Below are 22,058 nucleotides of genomic sequence, written 5' to 3'. Positions count from 1 at the left end.
ACCTCTGGAAGAGCAGTCAGTGCTCTTAACCACTAAGCCATCTCTTTAGCCCTAAAGTTTTATGTTGTTGTGTTTTAAAGATTTATTTAGGGGTTGGGGATTTAGCTCAGTGGTAGAGCGCTTGCCTAGGAAGCGCAAGGCCCTGGGTTCGGTCCCCAGCTCCGAAAAAAAGAACAAAAAAAAAAAAAAAGATTTATTTATGTATGTGAGTACACTGTAACGCTCTTCAGACACACCAGAAGAGGGCATCAGATCCCATTACAGATGGTTGTGAGCCACCATGTGGTTGCTGGGAATTGAACTCAGGACCTCTGGAAGAGCAGTCAGTGTTCTTAAACGCTGAGCAATCTCTCCAGCCCCAAGTCCTCTCCTTTTAATTAATGGATTGATTAATTTTTATTTTATAATACCTCAAGTCCAGTTAGTACTGCCTGCTAGGCAACCGGACATGCCCAGGGGCACTTAATGGGCAGGGGAATGGGGAAGGAAAGAGATCTAACCTGGATGTTCCTGGTGCTGCAGGCCTGGTGCAGGCAGGCAGAGGGGCGGCCTGGCAATGGAGCTCGAGGAGGTAGGGGGACAGCATGAGATTCAGGACACTCCCGTATCTGTTAAAGCTCTCAGAATAACAGTCAAGTGCCTCTGCCCTCACTGACTAGACCTTGTGCGTTTGTGGATGGGCAGAGCTGCAGTGAGCGGTGAGATCATCCGCATGGTGGCTGTGTACAGAAGCCAGTTTTTCACAGCTCTCTTTCCCATCCTCCTGCTCCTCCCTCCTTTCTGTCTCTCTTCCTCAGTGTGCCCTGAGCCTTAGTCTGGGGTGGAGGCATTTGATGTAGATGTTCCATTTAGGGATGCGCACCGCTTCTTACCACACTGACCAGGTTTGAGTCTCAGCATTAACTGCTGCCCATTATATAGAGAAACTTCTTGGAATGACTGAGAGCAGCGCAGGCCTCTGAGTATGATCGTAAATAGTTAGAGGACAGTTTAACATGTTCATTTAACAAGGGGTGGAAAGGTGGCTCAGTGCTTAAGAGCACCGTCTGCTCTTCCAGAGGTCCTGAGTTCAAATCCCAGCAACCACATGTGGCTCACAACCATCTGTAATGGGATCTGATGCCCTCTTCTGGTGTGTCTGAAGGCAGCTACGGTGTATTCATCTAAAATAAATTAATTGGGGTTGGGGATTTAGCTCAGCAGTAGAGCGCTTGCCTAGCGAGCGCAAGGCCCTGGGTTCAGTCCCCAGCCCCGAAAAAAAGAAAAAAGAAAGAAAAAAGAAAAAAAATTAATTTAAAAAAACTAGTTAACGATATTATCTTTTCTCCTCTGGCCTATGGCCATGGGCTTTTAAAATCAGATTTATTCTATTATCTCTTATATTATGTGCATGTGTGTGGGTCTCTAAGTGCCAATGCCTGGGGGGGTCAGAAGCATGGGGTACCCTGGATCTGCAGTTACAGGTGGTCGTGAGCTGCCTGAACCTCTGAGAGCAGGACATATTCTTAACTGCTAATCCATTTCTCTGGTCTCCCCACAAACAATTGGTTTTAGCCTTTAGCACTCTAGGACTTTAGGGCTTTGCAAAATTAGGTATGAAATCTCTCAGTGGAGCAGATCTCAGACGCAATCCAAAAGCATTTGGTTACCCCTGTAGCCTCCATGACAGTCTTTCACCAGTGCACACTCAGCCTGATTTTAGCACACCAGGAAGCTAGGCGGCCATTTGTCAGATTCCTCTTCAGGTAGGAGAAGACGGTGACTAAATGTGAGAATAGAGTGTCTAGAGAAAGCCTTTCACTTCTTCTTTTTCTTTTTTCTTTTTTTTTTTTTTTTTTTGGTTCTTTTTTTCGGAGCTGGGGACCAAACCCAGGGCCTTGCGCTTCCTAGGCAAGCGCTCTACCACTGAGCTAAATCCCCAACCCCAGCCTTTCACTTCTTGAGAGTACTGAACACAAGGTAGCAGGAACTGGGCAGACCTCAACCACTCTGCCTTGCTGAAGCTGAACCAGGGTTGGTAGAAGCAGGGCTGTTGAAGGAGGAGGAAGGGGGGGGCAGGGTTGGAGGAAGAAGCAGAGAGAGGGGAAGACCAGAGGAAAGATGAGCATCCTGAAACATTTAGATGGTTTGAGAGCTGCATGTTAACTTTCCCAACCCTTATTACTTTATTTAGTCCATTACACACACACACACACACACACACACACACACACACACACACACACACACACAAAGTCGTATTCAAGTGGTTACTGTTATTTTCAAACCATACCAGTAAGCCAGGTGTGGTGGTGGCTCCTGCCCCAAATCCTAGGAATCAGGAGACTGATTCCTATAGCACTCTGTATCTGAGGCCGGCTTGGTGGACAGAGGGAGCTTCAAACAAGCCTAGACTTTGTAAAGTGACCTCATCAACCACTCTTCACTTTCCACAACCCACACTGCTTAGGTCTGGAAAGCTGTGATGGTGAGGGAATTAAGGACAGACACATAGACAGAACATGCACAGACAACCTGGGGTCAGGTGGGGTGCACATGATCTGATGGAATGGCACATAGTATGGCCACAGCCTGAAACCTCAGAATGTTTATTACATACACCACAGCGGGAGGGCTTGTCTAATCTCAGTATGAGATCTCTGTAGGAAGGCAGTCTGAGGCAGTGAATGGCAGCAAATGTCCGGGTGGAGGAGGAAGGCCCAGTTGCTGGATTTCTATGCACACCGACCAATCATCTGTAAACATGCTTGGGCAGGACGAAAGTGAGCTTTGCCAACTTCAAGCTCTGCCAGTGTGGAAACTGCTTTGAGGTTTTGGTCTTTGTCGTGGCTGTGAACACAATACACCCAGGATTCCAGTCACTCAGGGCTCCCTCTGCTCCCTGTGCTCACAACCAGAGAAAAGGAGATCTAATCACAAGTAAGGGTCTACAGTGTGGAAAACTCAGGAGTGTTGGGTACATCCTCTACACAGGGGTTGAGACACCTATTCTTGGTTGTCAACGTGGCTACATCTGAAAGAAACTACAGTCCAGAAATGGAGGGCACACCTGTGAGAGATTTTTTTGTTTGATTTGAAGTGGGTGACCTCACTTCTAGTCCAGACACACATCTTTGATCCAGATCTTGAGGTGCTAGGACAAACCTTTAACCTGGGCCACACCTTCTGCTGGAAGTCTATATAAGGACATAGAAGACTGAAGCTTTGGCTGTTGGCCTGCTGGCTAGCACTGTCATTACTTCATTGGAATTAGAGCCGCCTTTTTCTTCTTCTTCTTCTTCCTCCTCCTCCTCCTCCTCCTCCTCCTCCTCCTCCTCCTCCTCCTCCTCCTCCTCCTCCTCCTCCTCCTCCTCCTCCTCCTCCTCTTCTTCTTCTTCTTCTTCTTCTTCTTCTTCTTCTTCTTCTTCTTCTTCTTCTTCTTCTTCTTCTTCTTCTTCTTTCCCAGAGCTGGGGACCGAACCCACGGCCTAGGCAAGCGCTCTACCACTGAGTTAAATCCCCAACCCCCCTCTTCCTCTTCTTCCTCCTCCCCCACCACCTCCTCTTCTCCACTTCCTCATCTTCCTCCTCCTCCTCCTCTTCCTCCTCCTCCTCCTCCTCCTCCTCCTCCTCCTCCTCCTCCTCCTCCTCCTCCTCCTCCTCCTCTTCCTTTTGTTATTTTGGAGACAAGGTTTCCCTGTGGAGCTCTAGCTGCTGTCCTTGAACCCAGGCTGTCCTTGAACTTTGAGAGGATGATACCCACTAACTGCTGGGGTTAAAGGTATGCACCACTCTCCCTGGTCGCCAATGTGTTTCTAAAGTATCTTGATTCATGACTTTCTCTGTTCTGTTACTATAAAAACATCATGAAAATGTTACCACACTCGAAATTGGAAATAGAACCTGAGCTCCCAGGCCAGAGTAATTCATGTTTGGCTCCAGAATAAACTATTCCCCATTCCCACTGAGGTCCTAGCTGTGCTTTTGTATCAATGTTACTTGGGGTGAAGACTATACAGCTCTTTTATGTCTTCCCAAGCGTTGAAAGAGAATGGTCCTTACCAGCTTCTGGGGTTGAATTCTTGGTCCTCAGTTGGTGCAGTTGTTAGGGAAGTATTGGCAGGAATAGCTTTACTGGAGGGCATACATTGGGGATGGGCAGGCTGTGAGGTTTCGAAAGGCACCTGCTCCCACTGCACTCTGCCTCTTGTGGGTTGGGGTGGGATCTTAGCTGGAGCTCCAGTCGCCTCCTCCTTCATGGATTCTAAGTCTCTGGAATGGTAAGTCCAAGTAAACTCTGTCTTCTGTAAGTTGCTTTGGTCATGCTGTTTTATCAGAAAAGTAGAAAAGTAACTAAGACCCTTTCCCGGGGGCTGGAGAGATGGCTTAGTGGTTAGGAGCACTGGTTGCTCTTCTAGAGGACCTGAGTTCAAATCCCAGCAACCACATGTTGGCTCACAACCATCTGTAATGGGATCTGATGCCCTTTCTGGCGTGTCAGTGACAGCATACTTACATACATAAAATAAATCTTTAAAAAGAAAAAAAAAAGACCATTTCCTGTTCGGCGTGTGTGGTTGAGGTGGGGATCGCTGCCGCCCATCTCTAGACACTTCTGCTGCAAAGATGGTCAATGTACCTAAAACCCAAAGGACTTTCTGTAAGAAATGTGGCAAGCAGGGTTGGGGATTTAGCTCAGTGGTAGAGCGCTTGCCTAGCAAACACAAGGCCCTGGGTTCGGTCCCCAGCTCCGGAAAAAAAAAAAAATGTGGCAAGCACCAGCCTCACAAAGTGACCCAGTATAAGAAGGGCAAGGATTCCCCGTATGCCCAAGGAAAGCGGCGTTACAACCGGAAGCAGAGCGGCTACAGTGGGCAAACAAAGCCAATTTTTCTTTTCTTTTTTCTTTTTTGGTTCTTTTTTTCGGAGCTGGGGACCTAACCCAGGGCCTTGCACTTCCTAGGCAAGCGCTCTACCACTGAGCTAAATCCCCAACCCCCAAAGCCAATTTTTCCAAAGAAGGCCAAGGCCAAAACCACAAAGAATATTGTGCTCAAGCTTGAGTGTGTTGGGCCCAAATGCAGATCTAAGAGGATGTTGGCCATTAAGAGATGCAAGCATTTTGAACTGGGAGGCGACAAGAAGAGAAAGGGCTAAGTGATACAGTTCCAAAACTTGTGTTTTCTGAGAGGAAAATACTGAAGCAGTAGAAAAATGACCTGCTAGAGAATACAAGTTATTGTTAATGATAAAAAGAAAAAAAAAAGAAAGAAAAGTAACTAAGGTATCAGAAAAATCATGCAACAGACACCCACTAGGTTCAGGATGCGGGCAGAGGTCAGATCTCCAGGTCTGAGGCTTCTCCTTGTCTGGAACTACATGGGGTCCAGGATCAAGACCTGAGTGAGGCAGCTGCTGCCGCTATTTTGGAGGTAAACTCTCCCTTCTACCTTAGCTAATAACACACACCTCAGTTCCCATCGAGAGTGGTGAATGGCGTCCAGTGTGGGATAAGGACACCGATGTGTCCTGGGGTTCTAGAACCCCCAGAGTAGAAAAAGGAGGGGAACAGGACTGGAGCACAGGAAGGGACATCATAGCAGAGGTATTTTTTCCTGTTTGCCCTGGGCTGTGCACAGCCTCTGGGAAGGGGACTCTTGAATGTTCTGGAAGTGTAGGAGAGGGTTGGCTACTTGGAGCCATCAGTGAGGGCAGGCACTTCTGAGTCAGTTCTCAGCTTTCTTCTGATCCTTTCAGAAGACAGGAGCTGACTGCATTTTTATTTATTTATTTGATCAATCATCCCTCTTGAGTCCAGTTTGGCAGAAGAAAGAGTCCTCATTGTTGTCTTGCTGACCTCATCAATCCTAAAGGACTGTTTACTACAACACACGCCCACAAGTCCCAGCAGTGCTGGGGAGATTGTCAACAGAAAGGCTCTTCCTTCAACCTCTTAGCCTTAGCCCACCTTCCAGTGTTACAGCACTCCATTTTTGTGCTTTTGGTGTATAGGATGGTTAGCTGGTCTCAACAGACATTTGCCGTGCTAGCAGATTTTGTTCAATTGCTGGCATGCTCGGTTTGGGAAAAATCACGACTCTACACCAAGTTTCCCAGTGTACCTCAACTTAACCTTGGATTCTACATTAACAAGTGCCTAGAGCTACAGGAAGCCTGACATGTTGTGTTGGCTAACACTGATTTTAGGAAGAATCCCAGGAAAGCCTGGTGCTGGACTTCTGCCACAGCTGGTTGTCACTGTTGGTCACCCTTGCCCTTTCATCCTGCTAGAGGATCTTCTGCAGTCATGAGGGAGATAGAACCGCTCACAGAGGGGAATGTGGTGACTGATGGCACTTCGCTGGCCTTAAACAAGAGAGGATAGCTCAGTGCTCCAGCGCCTGGGTTGCATCCTCAGAATACGGGGAAGGAGTTCAGTAGGTTGACTATTTGCCTTGAAGGTCCTAGGTTTGAAGCCCAGGACTGCATAAACCAATACACAGTGGCATATATCTCTAATCCAAACACGCAGAAGGTAGAGGCAGGAAGACCAGAAGTTCAAGGGTACCCCAAGATACACTATACCCTGTCCCCAAGGAGAGAAAGAAAAAAAAATCAGAAGGATCACTTTGAGAAGACAGCTTTACTTAAAAACTCTAAAAACAAATTTCTGGAGTCAGGGGAAGAGGTAAACAGTGGGGAGGCCAAACGTGGAGGAACCGGGAGAAGGTATGTGTGAAGGGGGACACCATAGGGAATCTTATTCATGTAGGGAGGCGATATGGGACAGGCTGCCGGAACACGGGTGGAGCTAGTACAGCGTCTCCCGGGCGTGGGTTCGGAGGTGGCGCAGCAGGTGCGAATTGCGGCTGAAGCCGCGGCCGCACAGCACACAGGAGTAAGGCCTTGCGCCTGTGTGAAGCAGCAGGTGGCGCAGCAAGTTGGAGCTGCGATTGAAGCTCTTGCCACACTCAGGGCACTCCTGGGGGTCTTCCGTTTCTTGCTTTGACCCTGTGTGTGTGACCAGGTGGCGCTGCAGGTGCGCATTGCGTCGGAAACTACGGCCGCAGGTTGGACAGCTGTAGGGCCGTTCCCCAGTGTGACTGCGGCGGTGGCGGGCCAAGTTGGAGCTGTTGCGGAAACGGTGACCACAGGTGTCACAGGCGTGGGGCTTCTCCCCCGTGTGGATGCGTCGGTGGCGTGCCAGGTGGGCATTCTGGCTGAACCCCTCTCCGCATTCGTTGCATCGGCAGGGCTTCTCCCCTGTGTGGCAGCGTAGGTGGCGGGTCAGGTCTCGCATTTGGCAGAAGCTTTTGCCACACTGGGCACAGTGGTAAGGCCGGAGGCCACCGTGGGTCAACAGATGTCGAGCAAGGCCAGCCCGTCTCACAAAGCGTTTGCTGCACTGAGGACAGGCGTGGGGCTTCTCACCTGTGTGCACCTGCTGGTGGTTGATCAGCTGAGAATTTTGGGTGAAGCAGCGGCCACAGACCTGGCAGGAGAAGGGCCGTTCACGGGTATGGACTCGCCTGTGGGTTATCAGGTGCTCGCTTTGTCGGAAGACCTTGCCACAGTCACTGCACACATAGGATTCACTCTCCTGGTGAGAGCTAAGGTTGCCAGGGTCTTCAGAGGACTGATGATGGTCCTTGTCCTTGGCATGAATACGCAGGTGACGCTTTAAGCTAGAGCGCCTCTGGAAGGTCTGCCCGCAGTGGGAACAGAGGACAGCTGCCACCGCTGGCACTTTTGTCTTGCCTTCTGGGTTTGGCGTGGGAATTTGTTCCTGGGCATGTGCCATCAGGTGCTGCATGAGGCTGGAGCGACGCCGGAAGCCCTGGTTACACTCAGCGCACCGGAAGGTAGGCTCAGAGAAATGCGTTAGCAAGTGCTTCCTCAGGTGTGAGCTCTGGCGGAAGCGGTGGCTGCAGAGATGGCAGGCGTGGGGTCGCTCGTCTGTGTGCGTGCGCATGTGCAGCTTGAGGATGGAGCTGCGTCCAAAAGTCTTCCCGCACCACAGACACCGGAAGGATCGAGAGCTTGGGTGAGGTTGAGAGCTGGGGTGAGATTGTAGCTGGTGGGCCTGTAGATGGGACATCTGTGAGAAGTTCACTCCACAAGCTGTACATATGAACTGCACCTCCGCCTGAGGCTTTGGGGCATCCGCAGTTCCCCTAACCTCCACAACTTCACCGCTGTCAGCAGGGGTACCTCCCGAATCAGGGCTGCTTGTTTCCTTCCCAAGAGTCTGCGTAAGAGGCTCTCCTGCACCTCCAGGTTTGTCTGTCTGGGACTCTGCTCCGATGGCGGCAGGTTTCCGTTCTTCAACTTTGAGTTCCTCGCTGCCCGGCATTCTGCTTCCAACTCCTGGAGAAGAAGCAAACGGAGAGGGCTCGGAAAGGTGACGTGACACTTTAATCCCAGCAGAGGGGGGTCGATTTATGAGTTTGCTGCTAGTCTGGTTCACACAGACAGTTCCAGAACAGCCAGGGCTTCATAGAAACCCAAAACAACAAAGCGGGGGGGGGGGGGGGGAGGGGGGAAGCAGTGGCGGCAGCAGCAGCATCGGGCCTTTCTGAAAGAGCTACTAGGCACCAGAAACTAATGGGTCCAGAAAGGAATCCAGAATTCTGTAAAGCTGGAGACGGGCAGAGCCTGAGAATGCCTACTCATTCTCTACTCCTCCATTTCCCGCTATTTTTCAGACAGCATCTCCATATTGCCTGCAACTAGGAACCCCACCACCTCAGCCTCCCAAATGCTAAGATTACATCACACTGCACCACCTCCTTTTAAAGTGTAGAGTTTAGGTCCATTAAATATATTCCGTGTCATGCAACAGCCACAGCTATTTCATAACCACTAGCAGTTATCCCTTGATCACTTCTTTATTTTTTAACATGTACATGTATTTTGCATGTATGCATATATGTGCACCGTATGCATGCAGTGCCCACAGAGGTCAGGAGACATAGCTGGTCGTAGCAGCGCAGGCCTCTCTAGTCCCAGCACTCGGGTGGCAGAAGCAGGGGGATCTTGAGTTGAAGATTGGCCTGGGCTACTTAATGATCATGTCTAAAAGTAACTGGGGAAGAAAGGCACAAAGGTGGGCTGGAGAGATGGCTCAGTGGTTAAGAGCACTGACTGCTCTTCCAGAGGTCGTGAGTTCAAATCCCAGCAACCACATGGTGGCTTACAACCATCTGTAATGGGATCTGATGCCCTCTTCTGGTGTGTCTGAGGACAGCTACAGTGTGCTTATATATAATAAATAAATAATTAAAAAAGAAAAAAAAAAAGGTTGTCAGAAAGGGTGAAAGGAAGATTTCCTAGATTTGGTTACGGGCGCCACTAGACAAATAAATGAGCAAAACAACAGAAGACTGTCAGCGTCCACCCAGCAAAAGATTACAATGCCACATGGTATCTGGAACTGTAAGCAAAGAGCCTTCAGTGGTCATGACAAGCTTACCAAGAGGGTTTGCAGGCCAAGCTCTCTTCTCTGAGGTATCCTCAAAGGTGAGGGATTCCTGCAATAAAAATCAAGACTGTGAGTAAAGTGTGGACTCTGGGGCCTGAGAGAAACAGAAGCACACTAGGATTAAACAGAAGGAATCATGGACTGGTAAAAGCCAGATGCTAGAGAATATTCTAGAGCCTGAGATCAGCTCAACTTACCAACACAGCTGCCAGCTCTTGGTCTCTGGAATCCTCCTCGAGCCCTGAGGGGCCCTGCATGGGGTCTGACAGTGTTGGGAGACAATGATGTTAGAAGGCAGTATTGCCAGCTATGTAGGGCTTTAAAGAAATGGCTACCCACCCCCCACAAAACCATGAAGTTACCCTAGCACTATCTAGCCGCACATTCATCCCTGGCTTCTACCCCCCTCCCCACCTCCCCAAATATCCAGTCTGTTTCCTGGAACACCAGCTCCTCACTGCTTTCTTGTGGGTCCTGGAGTATCTCCTGGGGCTCTGGGCTCATTGGCCAATTTGAACTTGGGGCAAGTTTCCACTCCTCAGATTCGGCAGGCTTCGTGGGCACTGGCTGAGATGGAGATAACTCATTCAATGGATGCAGGGCTGGACTCTCTTCTGAGGGCAACTCCGTCTGGGGGCTGTGGCTGGGAACCTGGGAAGGGCTACTTTGTTCCTCTGAGACGTCTACAGGGGCATTCTTGCCAGCACTGAAGCTAAAATCCTGTTGAAAACATCAGTCTTAGGAGGCAGGCAGGACTCATGTCATAGTCTACCAAGTCTCCCAGGATAGTACAGAGAGACAGGGAGTGTTACATAGTTAGAGGTAAGTACAAGTTAGTGGATGTGACAAGGGACAGGAGAACAGAAGGGGCATTTTTATAGTCTACATTGTAAGAACATACTGGTACTTCATACTGTTGAAAGGAACCTACATATAAATGCTATCAGCTTAAGGCACAGAGTTAACTGTTCTAAGTTAACCCCTGTGCTGACCTAGATGCCTCTGGAGTACAAGGCTGGTGACAGCAGCAGCGGCACAGTGTTGAAGAAGAGCTCGGACCCAGACATCAACGGAACAAGAAAAGAGCATAGGGGTGATACAAGAGACCCCGGCATGACAAGCACTAGAAATGGGACCAGAGACTGGATGTGGTGGGGAGTGACTTTACTCCCAGCACTTGCAAGGCAGAGGCAAGTGGGTCATTGTGTGTTCAAAGCCAGAATGGACTACATTGACAGAGATACTGGACAGCTAGGACTACACAGAGAGACCCTGTCTCAAAACAAACAAACCAACCAACCAACCAAAAACACACCCTGAAATGTGACCGCAGGGATGGCAGTCTGAATGGTTCTCTTGACTGGAGCCCCTCCCCCTTCTGGCTGCCTACCGAGGAAAGGCGGGCTTCCTGGTTTGTTTAAGGTGTTGATCTTCTAAACACTGGCTGTGCATAAAGGGCCACTTGAAGAATCGACTCCGCGATCTGCTCACTGCCTTTGTAGTGACGGACAGCATGAACGCTAGGATTCTCGTCACAGACGGAGGCCAGTGGAATTCGCAGGTTTCTTCAGGAGGTTATCAGTTTCTGTCCACTCACCCCAACCCCTACAGATCCAGACCAGTCCCCATCTCACCAGTGGCCCCGTGTGGCTGGTGTCTCTGGGTGTCACGCCCTCCAACAGCTGTACCATCTCCTCTCCATTCCGGAGCGGTTGGCCATGCAGTCGGCTCAGCACATGCGGGGGCAGGACGCTAAGGAACTGCTCCAGAACCAGCAGCTCCAGGATCTGCTTCTTGGTATGCAGAGCCGGTCTCAGCCAGTGGTTGCAGAGTTCCCGGAGCCGACCCAGAGATGCCCGTGGCCCCATATCTTCCTGATACTGGAAACATCTGAAAAGCTGGTGGGCCACCTCAGGCCTAGGCCTGGACTCTGCCGGCCTGGGATCCTCCTCGCCAACCTCATCCTCCTCTAGCTTCACGGCTCCGGAATGCTCTTGTTCCGGGGCATCTGGGACTGCTTCCGCCATCATCTTTCACAATTCCCACACTTGGGCCGCTCTTAAACCCCCTTCTTCAGCTCCTCCTACACCTGTGAAGCCGAAGATCTGTTAAAATTCGCTACCGGAGCCAGGCGCCTGTTTTCCCAGCACTCAGGATGTGGAGACTAGAGGACTAGGAGTTCATGGCCAGCCTTACACACACACACACACACACACACACACACACACACACACACACACACACACACACACACGTACGCACGCACACACACACACGTGCGCGCACACACACACAAAAGCACGGTATACTGAGGGAAGCTAACCCCTATTTAGTTCCAGGCATGGTGGCTCACCATGGTCTACATAAGAGTTCCAGGATAGCCAGGACTAAATAGAGAGAGCCTGTCTTAAATAAAAGATTTTGGGGCTGGAAAGATGGCGTAGGGGTGAAGAGCACTGACTGCTCTTCCAGAGGACTTGGGTTCAATTCAGTCATCTGTGACAATTCCCTTTCAGAATTCCAGTTCCGAGGAGGTCTGGCCCCAAGGGCACTTGTACATATGTAATGCACAGGCATATGTGCAGACAAAATACTTCCATACAACAAATGAATCTAAAAAATAAAAAAAATAAGGGGTTGGGGATTTAGCTCAGTGGTAGAGCGCTTGCTAGGCAAGCGTCCTGGGTTCGGTCCCCAGCTTCGAAAAAAAGAAAAGAAAAAAAAATTAAAAATTGAGTGCAGTAATATTGGAGAGTTGACTCAGCAGTTAAGAGCACTGACTGCTCGTCCAGAGGTCCTGAGTTCAATTCCCAGCCACTACGGGTGGTTCACAACCATCTGTAATGGGATTTGGTGCCCTCTTCTGGTGCATCTGAAGAAATACATAAAGTAAATAAGTCAATCTAAAAAAAAAAAATTTGAATGGCTCTCACTGAAGACCAGCGGTCGTACTGTAGCTGTTGGTTTCAAGCAGACGCCTAGAGAACTGTCTTCCTGTGGTTTGTTGGCTCTTCTGGACTTCAATAGAGAGTGACTTTTCCATCTGGAAGAAACAACCCCTTGTTGTGTCTGGTTTGACAGCTTCAGTTATGACTGACTCTTAGGAACAGCAGAGTACTGGGGAAAGTACTGGGAATAAACTAATAACTTAAAAAAAAAAATTTGAATGTGGCTTTCCGAGGAGTCCTTTCCCCACCGTCAAGGTCAATCACTCACGGCATCACACAAGGGTAGAAAACTCAGGTAGGGCTGAGGGCTGGGCCCGGAATTCAGGTGGTAGAGTGCTAGCCTAGCAGTACAAACTTCTGGGTTCAGTCCCCAGCCAGCACTGCAAAACTCGGCATGGTGAGACAGGCCTATAACCAGGAGCTGGAGGCAAGAAGAGCAGAAGTTCGAAGTCATTCTCAGCAGCTACATACGAAGTTTTAGGCTAACCTGGGCTAGGGGTTGTCTCAAAATGAGGTGGGAGTGGAATTGGTGAAGGTGGGAATGGAGATAGTTTGCGATCGAGAGCGATTGCCACGAAAGCATGGGGCCCAGAGCTCAGATCTCAGGCTCCACGTAACAAGCAAGACATGTTCCCACACGAGGCAGAGACAGGAGGGTCTGTGGGGTTGCTGGCTGCCAGTGTAAAGGGCCCAGGTCCTGTCTCGGTAAGCATTTGGTGGCTTCCATCTATCTGTAACTCCAGTTCCTGGTGATCTAGTGCTCTCCTCTGGCCTCCAGGGATCCCAGGTAAGCACACAGTGTACATACAAGCATGTAGGCAAAACAGTTGTCTGTACAGAATAAAAATAGACAAATCCTTAAAAAAACAAACCTGTTTTTCATTTCAATCTTTTTAGGCCAGTAGCTTGGAGAAGCAATTCAACAAGTTTTATCTTGGACATCAGGAAGGGATCTAGGTTCTTCACAATCAATCAAGCCTCAAGGGGAGCACTGTTCTAAAGCAGATTTATCATCCACCCTTCCTTTTTACATTTGAAAAAAAAATAGTTTGGGACTGGGGATTTAGCTCAGTGTTAGAGCGCTTGCCTTGCAAGCACAAGGCCCTGGGTTCGGTCCCCAGCTCCAAAAAAAAAAAAAAAAAAAAGAAAAAAAGAAAAAAATAGTTTGAGGACAACCTACCAGAGCTGAGGTAAACAGTAACCAGAGTCCCACCGCCTAGCATTGCATTCAGCTGTTCCTCATCTCCAAGTGTGATTACAACTCACTTTCTCCGCCATCCCTCCAGCTCGCCTTGGAAAGTTTTACGACTGTCCACCAGAGGGCACTAGTCCTACAGGCACGAGCCCCTCCTCCAACCTTTTCCTCCAGCTCAGAGGGCTACTTCCTAAGGATGCTACTCAAATCAAATTCAGTCCTGCTCAATTCAGTCTTACAGTACTGATCAGAAGGTTTAACTCCTCTTTCAAGGCAGGGGGCATGGAGCCCAAAACTCAAGAGCCTCAGGAGTGTTAGGCAAATATTCCACTGGGCCACACGTCAACCAGTTTAAGTTCCTTAGACACTTTGGCTGTGTCTCCCAAGCCGACCTCCCCCTCCCCTGCCTTCTCACTAACAGTGGGAGTCCTGATAGGGGGATGGGACCAGAGCCTCAGGCAGAACTTTCCTCCCCAGTAACTGCGGCTCAGAGAAGCAGCACACAGGGAGAGCTTGTGGTCATTGTTCTTGTCGTTATTGATTGTAACATGTTATCAAAGCTACCTGGGCTAGGCAAAGTGTCTCTGCCCCGAATTCTGGATAGATAGTGTCCATGATGGAGAGGTCTCTAAATTCCCTTCGCAGGAGAGCGGACCGGGTGGAAGTGTTACAGAACAAAGGAAATACAGATTTTAAGCTGGCCTTCGGAAGGAAGAGGGATGTGGTGTGAAATGTTGACCCAGGCCTAAGTCCTGCCTCCGGTCATGTTTCCTCCTGCCTGATCCTCTCCCTCCTGCTCACAGCCTGTCCAGTATGGGCTCTTTCACTTTGTAGGTGCTTTTCTTTCCTATTGCCACGACCTCTTGCAGTTCAGGAACCCTGAAACACATCACCTACTGGCTAACGTACCCCAGTCACTGCTCATTGAAATCTCTTCTCTTGGCTTGAGCAAGAGGCATTGTGTCAAGGTCAATAAGTTTTTGCCTGGCATTTGAAGTGACTTACTTTAATGATGGAACATGTGCAAGGAAACAGCAGCAGCAGCAGCAATAATAATAATAATAATAATAATAATAATAATAAATAGTATTAACAACAATAATATTGCCACCTTGAAGTCCTAAGAATCAAAGCACAGTTCAGGGCAGAAAAAAATCTATAATAAACATCCAAAAACTAGGGGCTGGGGCTTGAGATGTAGCTCTCTTGATAGAGTGCTAGCCCACCAAGCATGCTCTAAGCCTCAGGATTGGTCCTCAGCACACACATGCCAGGGGTCATGACACAAACCCTCTAAATCCTAGAACTTGGGAGGTAGAGACAGGCAGATCAATGGAGTTCAAGGTCATTCTCGTCTCTGTTGGGGATTCGAGGAGAGTTTGGAATCTGTGACTCTGTCTCAGAAAGTAACAAACACATTAGAAAGAAAAAGGCAAAAGGGAGAGGGGCTATCAAGCCAGTCACCGGATGGGTGAGGCGGGATTGAAAGTCTCAGGCTTGCCCGGACTGCATCTTCAGTGAGGTAAGAACCCTTCTCAAAATAAGAACACAGAGGGGTTGGAGAAGTATCTTAGGAATAGGACATTAGTTCAGCCAGCACACCAAGCCCTAAGCTCGACCCCACACACAGAAATGGCATTTCATTCCGCTGTTTAAAGAAGCACATGAAAAAAATATGGAGGCCCTCCAGGTTCAGAGCACAGGTGCTTTTCCGGGGCTCATGAGATTTCCAGAGGTCCTAAGTACCAGCACCCACCAGTCGACTCCCAACCGTTTATGGGCTCCAACTCCCTCTTCGGCGGTGCAGATGCACATGCAGACCAAACCCTCCATAGACATACATACATATAAAATATACAGAAATAAAGACAACTAGAGAGTGAAATCACTCTGGCAGGCCACTCTGCAGTAGACGCTAGTGAGTACCAAGAGTTTATCAACCCACTCAGCCGTCTGATGCTTACTTCATCCTGCCTGGGCTCGCTTGCTAGATCAACCATTTAATCTAACAAGTTCGGAGAGACCAAGAGTGACATACTCACAGCTCCACCTGGTGCTTTGGTGATGCTTGCTAATGTGAAAATGGGGTTCCGAACCCATTACTTCCACCCTGCCCTGTGAGATTTTGCCGGCATTAGCTTGGAGTGTGACAGTGTAGAGAAGAAGCAGAGAATTCCAGATTCAGGTCAAAGACACGCCTACCTACACAAAGCATCCGGAATTTCTAGGTGAGGCCTAGCCACTGGGTTTCCAGGAGGTGGAATTCGGACAAGTTGGCCTTAGAAAGTCAGTCCCTCCCCCAGGGCTCCAGGACAAAAGGCCGATCAATATGCATCTCTGTAGGGGGTTCCCTGGGTGCGGGGCGAGAAAGCTCTAAAGGAAATCTGGCCGGTCTAAATTTATACAGGTTCTGCTATAAAACCCACCCACACTAGGGAGCTCAGAGGCCAGAGTGGTCCCCAGCAAGAAATAACCCCTCTCCCTGCGCCATGCAAGCAGTCTAAATTGCTCAACTTTGCTGACTTGGGTTCTTTTCTTTTCTTTTCTTTCTTTCTTTTTTTTTTGACCATGCTCCCTCCCCTTCTGGTGCTGGGAACGCATGGCTTCCCCACTTCTGGGACCCCTCCCTCAGGTCCCCAAGGCCACAAATGCATCATGCTGTGTGGCCTTGGAATCTCCAGCACACAGTTACCCGATCATTATAACCAAGACTTTGTTAACCGTCAACCCACCAGTAGGTTCCCAAACACCCTTCACTCTCCACAATTCGGGAAGCCTACAAACCAGCCCACGAACTCACCACTCCGGGTACCGAATCCTGAGGCCGAGATGTTGAGGGATCCTTGGAAGGATCCAGGACAAGAGACGGCCTAGGCCAGCCGGTGGAAGGACTCCAGGGAAATGGAACAGGAAGTTCCCAGCCTGTCCCATCCCTTTCAGGTAAGGGGATAAAGGGGCTTCCAGGAATTAACCCTTCACCTCCCAGTTTGGGTGGGGCGGGGAAGAGGGAGGAGCCGGAAAAATCGTGGCAAAAGTGATGACTCCAGATTCAAACTTTGCCAAGCCCAGGTAAGAGTTAAATTACTCTAAACCAGAGCTCCTCATCTACACGGGGACAGACTTCCGCCCTTTTGGGGGCAAGAGCTTCTGTTTTTAGTGCTTGCTGTACGTGTAGGCCTTTTGCTTACCTTCTCACTCATACAACCAATATTTAGCTACATATGTATCAAACAGCAGGCTCTAAGGACATAGGGCTGAAATGAGGAACCAGGCTGTCCCGGGTGTATTTGGAGTGTGGGGTTACACTCTAGGGAACAGAAGAGACAGCCGTTGTAAGAAAATAAGACAAGCCAGTCAGACTGGTGAACACCTTTAATCCCAGCACTCAGGAGGCAGAGGCAGGTGGATCCCTGTGAGTTCAAGACCAGCCTGGTCTACGGAGTGAGTTACAGGTTATAGTTAAGTAGTGAGATCTTGTCTCAGAAAAGAAGAGGGCAGGGAACAGAAGCCAGGTGTGGTGTTTATACCTGTAATCCTACCATTTGGGTGGCTGAGGCTGTAAGAGTACCATGAAGTCCAGATGGGCTTGGTCTACACAGTGAACTTGTCCCCAAAACCCAAAAACCAAAGGGGTACATCTCAGTTGGTATTGTGCTCGCCTGGCAGGCAGGAAGCACACGTCGGAAATTGGGCGTGATTGTGCACACTTGTAATAGCCGCATCTGGGAAATGGAGGCTTCCCTCAGCTAAAATGAAGTTTGAGGTCAGACTGAGCTACATGAAATCCTGCTTCAAAACAAACAACAAACAGCTGGGCCAGTGACTCCCGCAAGTTGTCCCCACGACGTCCACATGTGATCCCCTCCCAACCTCTAAATAAATAAATACATGTAGTATAAATAAAGAAATAAATAAAGTTAAATAAATAAATCCCCAACACACACGGGGTGGGGTGGGGGAGTAAGATGTGATACAAAAGAAAGTGCTGGTCAGTCCACATAGCTTTCTAAAGTTTCCCCCAACCCCCATTCGTGCTAGTGGCTTTGTCCTACTAACACCGCCCTCCGCCCCGCCCCGCCCCACGAAGTGACCTCCACAAAAGCTTTGGAGCCCACTTCAAAGTCAAACCCTCCCCCTTTGCATTGCTGGGCTTTCTTATTACAAGTTCCCAAACACTGAGTAGGATTCCTTCTGGGAATCGGCGCTATCTGGAGTGCCCGCCGCGCCCTAGAGTGCGCTCCATCACACGCGGGGTCAAGGAAACTCGGCGCTGGTCGCCCGCACAGCCCTGATGTCTCATTCTGTCCTGACTAGGCCCAGCCTTGCTCTGGATGCTCCCAAGATTCACTGCTCGGGTCAGCATCCAGCTTATTTTTAACTGTGTGGGGTGGATCTCACCGGATCACCCAGTAGGCACCAGTTTTCTTACTGTGCCCTACGTCCTCGGCACAGAGCCTAGCTCCTGGCACGCAGGACACGGGAAAAGGTTGGGCGACTGCATGACTTAAGTATCGCCCTCATAAGGTCTCCAGTGTTTCAATGGCAGAGCATCTCAGCTCCCACAATCCTGCAACTTTGACTCCATTCTAGAAGCCCCACCCCAAGAGAGGCGGGCCGGATGGCAGGAGCCGGGCATTCTGGAATTGAGGTGACCTTCTCTGGAGGCGCGGCGAGCAGGGCGGAGGGGTGGGGCGCTTTCTCCCAGCAGCTGAGCATAGAGGGTAGTGTCCTGCCTGCCTGTGGTTGCGGTGGCTTGTCGGGAGGAGGTGGGGGAGACGCAGCAAAGGTTCTGAGAGCAAGGAGGAAGGCTGACTAGTTTAAAGCGTGTGTAAACAGGCTCCCCAACTCCTGCTTCTCTGCGTGGTCTGAGGTCACACGTGTTCACTCTTACACACTATCCGGAGCCTTGGGCCTATCCTGCCTCTTGAACGCTAGCGGAGGCAGCTGCCCACCCTGAAGAAGCAGAAGCTACTATGCACCCAGCAGAGGGCTCTTGACTGGTGGCCCAGCCGGAACCAAGGTCCACAGGGGTGGGAGGGAAAAGAGAACTGCTGGGTCAGAAAAACCTCTCTCTCCTCATGCTTAGGGCATGGCAAACTGGCGGGCAGTCAGGGAACATGGCGTGGGTGGGACGCGGTGGGTATACCGTCCACCGTGTTCAGTTACTAGAAAATAGACAACGTTTCCTAAGGACCCTCTTCCAGTGACTGTTCCTTACAAATTTGTGTGTGTGTGTGTGTGTGTGTGTGTGTGTGTGTGTGTGTATGCTAAACTCATATGTATACAGGTACACATGTATTCACACTTGTGTTCAGCCCACTGACTTCTTTGGTTACTCTTGTTTTTTACTATAAGCTCTGACGGTCACTGTGTAGACCAGGCTGGTCTTGAACCCACAAAGAGATATAGCCCTGCCTCTGCCTTCCTTCCAAGTGCTGGAGTTAAAGGCACACACTACTATGCTTGGCACTCTCCTTTTTTTTTTTTTTTTTTAATCCCCACCCCCACCCCCAGATAAGGTGGTGTAGCCTTATCTGGTCTTGAGCTTGCTCTGTAAACTAGGCTTCAAACTCAAAGATCTGCCTGCCTCTGACTCCTAGGTGCCTCAGTTAAAGCCATGTGCCATCAAGGAGAGCATTCTCTCTCTCTCTCTCTCTCTCTCTCTCTCTCTCTCTTTTTTTTTTTTTTTTGTTTTGTTTTGTTTTGAATTCGTGGTCTCTCACTGAGCCTGGAGCTGGATGGCAGTCTAGACTGGTTGGCTCTAGGGATACACTTTCGATCTGCTTCCCAAGTGTAGGGCGTACTGGTATTTATTGCCACATTAGACTTTCTTTTCTCTTTTTTTCGGAGCTGGGGACCGAACCCAGGGCCTTGCGCTTGCTAGGGAAGCGCTCTACCACTGAGCTAAATCCCCAACCCCACATTAGACTTTTAACATTGGTGCTGAAAGTGTGAACTCAGGTCTTCATGTTGTTATGTGAGCACCATATTGTCTAAGTCTTCTACTAAGTCTCCCCTAATTATTTTTATTGATGTGGATGATTTTGAGAAAAAAGAACCGTCAGGTTAATCGTAGGTTCTGGTTAGTTTCTTCCCTTTTAAAGATTTATTTTACGTACATGCGTGCTCTATCTGCACCGACACCTGCATGCCAGAAGATCACATTACATATGGTCGTGAGCCACCACGTGGTTTCCGGGAATTGAACTCAGGACCTCTGGAAGAGCAGCCAGTGCCTTTAACAGCTGAGCCATCTTTCGAGCCCAATGTGTAACCCAGGTTGGCCTCGAACTTATGATCCTCCTGCCTCTATTTCCTTCAGGAAATCCTACCAGCACGCACTACCATACATGTGTCTCCTTGACACATGCTAGAGTCATCTGGGAAGAGGAGTCTTGGTTGAGAAAGTGCTCTGGTTAGATTGTCTGTGTTAAGTGAGTAGGGCAACACTACCACGGACTAATTTTTATTTATTTGTTGAGTTAGTTCTCTATAGCCCAGTCAGTTAGGAAACTCACAATCACTGTGTAGTTTAAACCAGCCTCAGACGCAACAGTCTTCCCAGAACCGAAGTTAGAGGATGAGATGACCTACAAACCATTTCCAGTCAGACCAGAGGAGAAGCCCTTCCTTCTTCGGCCTAACAAGGATGGCTGTGATAAGTGCTAAGAGGCCAGGCTGTAATTGGCCCAAGTCACCATTTGTGCTAGGATCCAAAGTTGTGCTTGGTTGAAAACGCAAGACTTAGTGGCTGTGATTGATTGTTCCAAATACTCAGGGTTGTGCTGAGAAAACCTCTCGTGCAGACTTCAGAATGGTGGGGATCAGCCTGTGCCTTCAGGGCCCAGACACCACCAGCTCCAGTGTTCACGCTAGGGAAGGTTTTAGTCCTCTGGGGCTGTCGTAAGGATAGTCTGGATGGCTGTTTGATGGGTTGTCCTCTTGCTCAGAGCAGCAAGGGAGTGGGGCTCAACAGCTGTCATTTAGCGAGTCAAATCACACCTCGTCCCTGGTGTATTTGCTTGATTATAGGAAAATGAACATTGCAGGAGCACTGGCAGGTGTTCAATAAGTTATAAGACCTAGAGGAACTTATCATTATCACTGATAGTGGTTATTAACTTTTTGAGGCAGGGTTTCACAATACCTCAAATTCTGGCTGTCCTAGAACTCCCTATATAGACCAGGCTGGCCTTGACTCACGGAGATCTGCCTGCCTCTGTTTCCTGAGTTAAAGACATGGACCATGACACCAAGCGCTATTAGTGATTTTTAACAGTGCTTCACACCAGTCTAATGCTCCAGAGAGAGATGAGTCCCTTTCATCAGTCTCCCTATAAAGCTAAGACCAACTCTGAGTATATAGTGAATTTGAGGCCAGTCTGGGGTACATAGCAAGGCCTAGTGTCCAACAAGTAAACAAAACACCAGTAAAAAAGTAGTGTCCGTATGTTTTCCATTCCAAGGAAAGAATAAAGACACATGCACACACACGCTCATTTCATTTGAAAAATAGATTTCCTGACATGTAGAGAAGGGAGAAGGGAGTCACAGTCTGGAAAATGGATTGAATCCAGACTTCCAGCAAGTGAAAGACTCCAGCTGAAAGGGAGCTCACAGTGTGTGCCCGGGCACCCTGCTAACTGAGCGGATCCGTCAGCCCATGTGCCTCCTCCTCCATCTGCTGCAGTGTCTGACTGAGTTATGGCTGGGCTTGAAAGTCAAGCCAATACTGGGGAACATTCTAGGTATCACATGGCATGAGGTGACAGCAGCAAGGAGTATTTCAGGATGATGATGGTGTCTTGGTTTCTTAAAAAGACACTGACTGGGGTTGGGGATTTAGCTCAGTGGTAGAGTGCTTGCCTAGGAAGCGCAAGGCCCTGGGTTCGGTCCCCAGCTCCGGAAAAAAAGAACCAAAAAAAAAAAAAAAAAGAAAGTCTTTGGGGTTGGGGATTTGGCTCAGTGGTAGAGCGCTTGCCTAGCAAGCGCAAGGCCCTGGGTTCGGTCCCCAGCTCTGAAAAAAAAAAAAAAAAAAAAGACACTGACTTACCAACCCTAAAGGACAGCCCTCGAGCCCGAGTGACTTTTGAGTTTAGTTCTAATGACGTCCCTTCGTGCCTGCACTGAAGGCTACCATCTTTAGCATTGGGTAGGCAGTGTTCTGGGAGCTGGGGTAGAGAGGTTTGGAGATTTCAATTTTATAGCTTTCACGACTGTCAACCATCACGAAGAGAAGTATTTAATGTTGCTGTCTAAAAGGACCTACCTGTCCTCATGGCGCTTGATCAGGACAAGGAAAGACCAAATGGTGGCAAAAAAAAGTCTGGTACAAACTGTGTCAAACAGCCCTGGCTGAGGCTGTGACTACCGGTGCCAAAGCTGACCGATCTAGGATCTAGGCATAGGCAGGAGTCTGGGACTGCGGTGTTGTGCAGGTGCAGAGGAGTCTTGC

The 22,058-nt window shown here is 49.3% G+C and overlaps 1 protein-coding gene and 1 non-coding gene across 3 annotated transcripts; one reads left to right on the top strand and one right to left on the bottom strand.

Moving 5' to 3' along the window:
* Positions 1-6,603: 6,603 nt before the first annotated feature.
* Positions 6,604-16,572, bottom strand: Zscan10 (zinc finger and SCAN domain containing 10). Of its 2 annotated transcripts, NM_001106981.1 has the most exons (6): positions 16,404-16,572; positions 11,095-11,549; positions 9,919-10,180; positions 9,658-9,722; positions 9,452-9,509; positions 6,608-8,346 (listed from the first exon to the last, which is right to left on the bottom strand). In NM_001106981.1, the coding sequence occupies exons 2-6, from the start codon at positions 11,488-11,490 to the stop codon at positions 6,791-6,793; spliced, it is 2,337 nt and encodes a 778-aa protein (NP_001100451.1). In that variant the 5' UTR covers positions 11,491-11,549; positions 16,404-16,572; the 3' UTR covers positions 6,608-6,790. The 2 variants fall into 2 exon arrangements, with proteins under 2 accessions (XP_063124980.1, NP_001100451.1); XM_063268910.1 differs by lacking the exon at positions 16,404-16,572 and having other exon boundaries at positions 6,604-8,346; positions 11,095-11,617.
* On the top strand, positions 12,383-12,518 carry LOC120095421 (small nucleolar RNA SNORA2/SNORA34 family). The gene has a single exon (XR_005490893.1). It is a non-coding gene; the product is annotated as a small nucleolar RNA SNORA2/SNORA34 family (small nucleolar RNA).
* Positions 16,573-22,058: the final 5,486 nt, after the last annotated feature.

This window comes from Rattus norvegicus, chromosome 10 (assembly GCF_036323735.1).
Source record: "Rattus norvegicus strain BN/NHsdMcwi chromosome 10, GRCr8, whole genome shotgun sequence".
NCBI lineage: Eukaryota > Metazoa > Chordata > Mammalia > Rodentia > Muridae > Rattus > Rattus norvegicus.
This window is presented reverse-complemented; position numbering and strand designations above follow the sequence as displayed.

Bases quoted from the DNA above. Each gene is read 5' to 3' on its own strand.
- Zscan10 (NM_001106981.1), bottom strand. From the start codon at position 11,490: ATGATGGCGGAAGCAGTCCCAGATGCCCCGGAACAAGAGCATTCCGGA. The intron at 10,181-11,094 runs GTGAGATGGGGA...TGTTTTCAACAG, and splicing joins CCAGCCACACGGGGCCACTG to GATTTTAGCTTCAGTGCTGG. The intron at 8,347-9,451 runs GTAAGCTTGTCA...CTTCTTCTCCAG, and splicing joins TTGGCCTGCAAACCCTCTTG to GAGTTGGAAGCAGAATGCCG.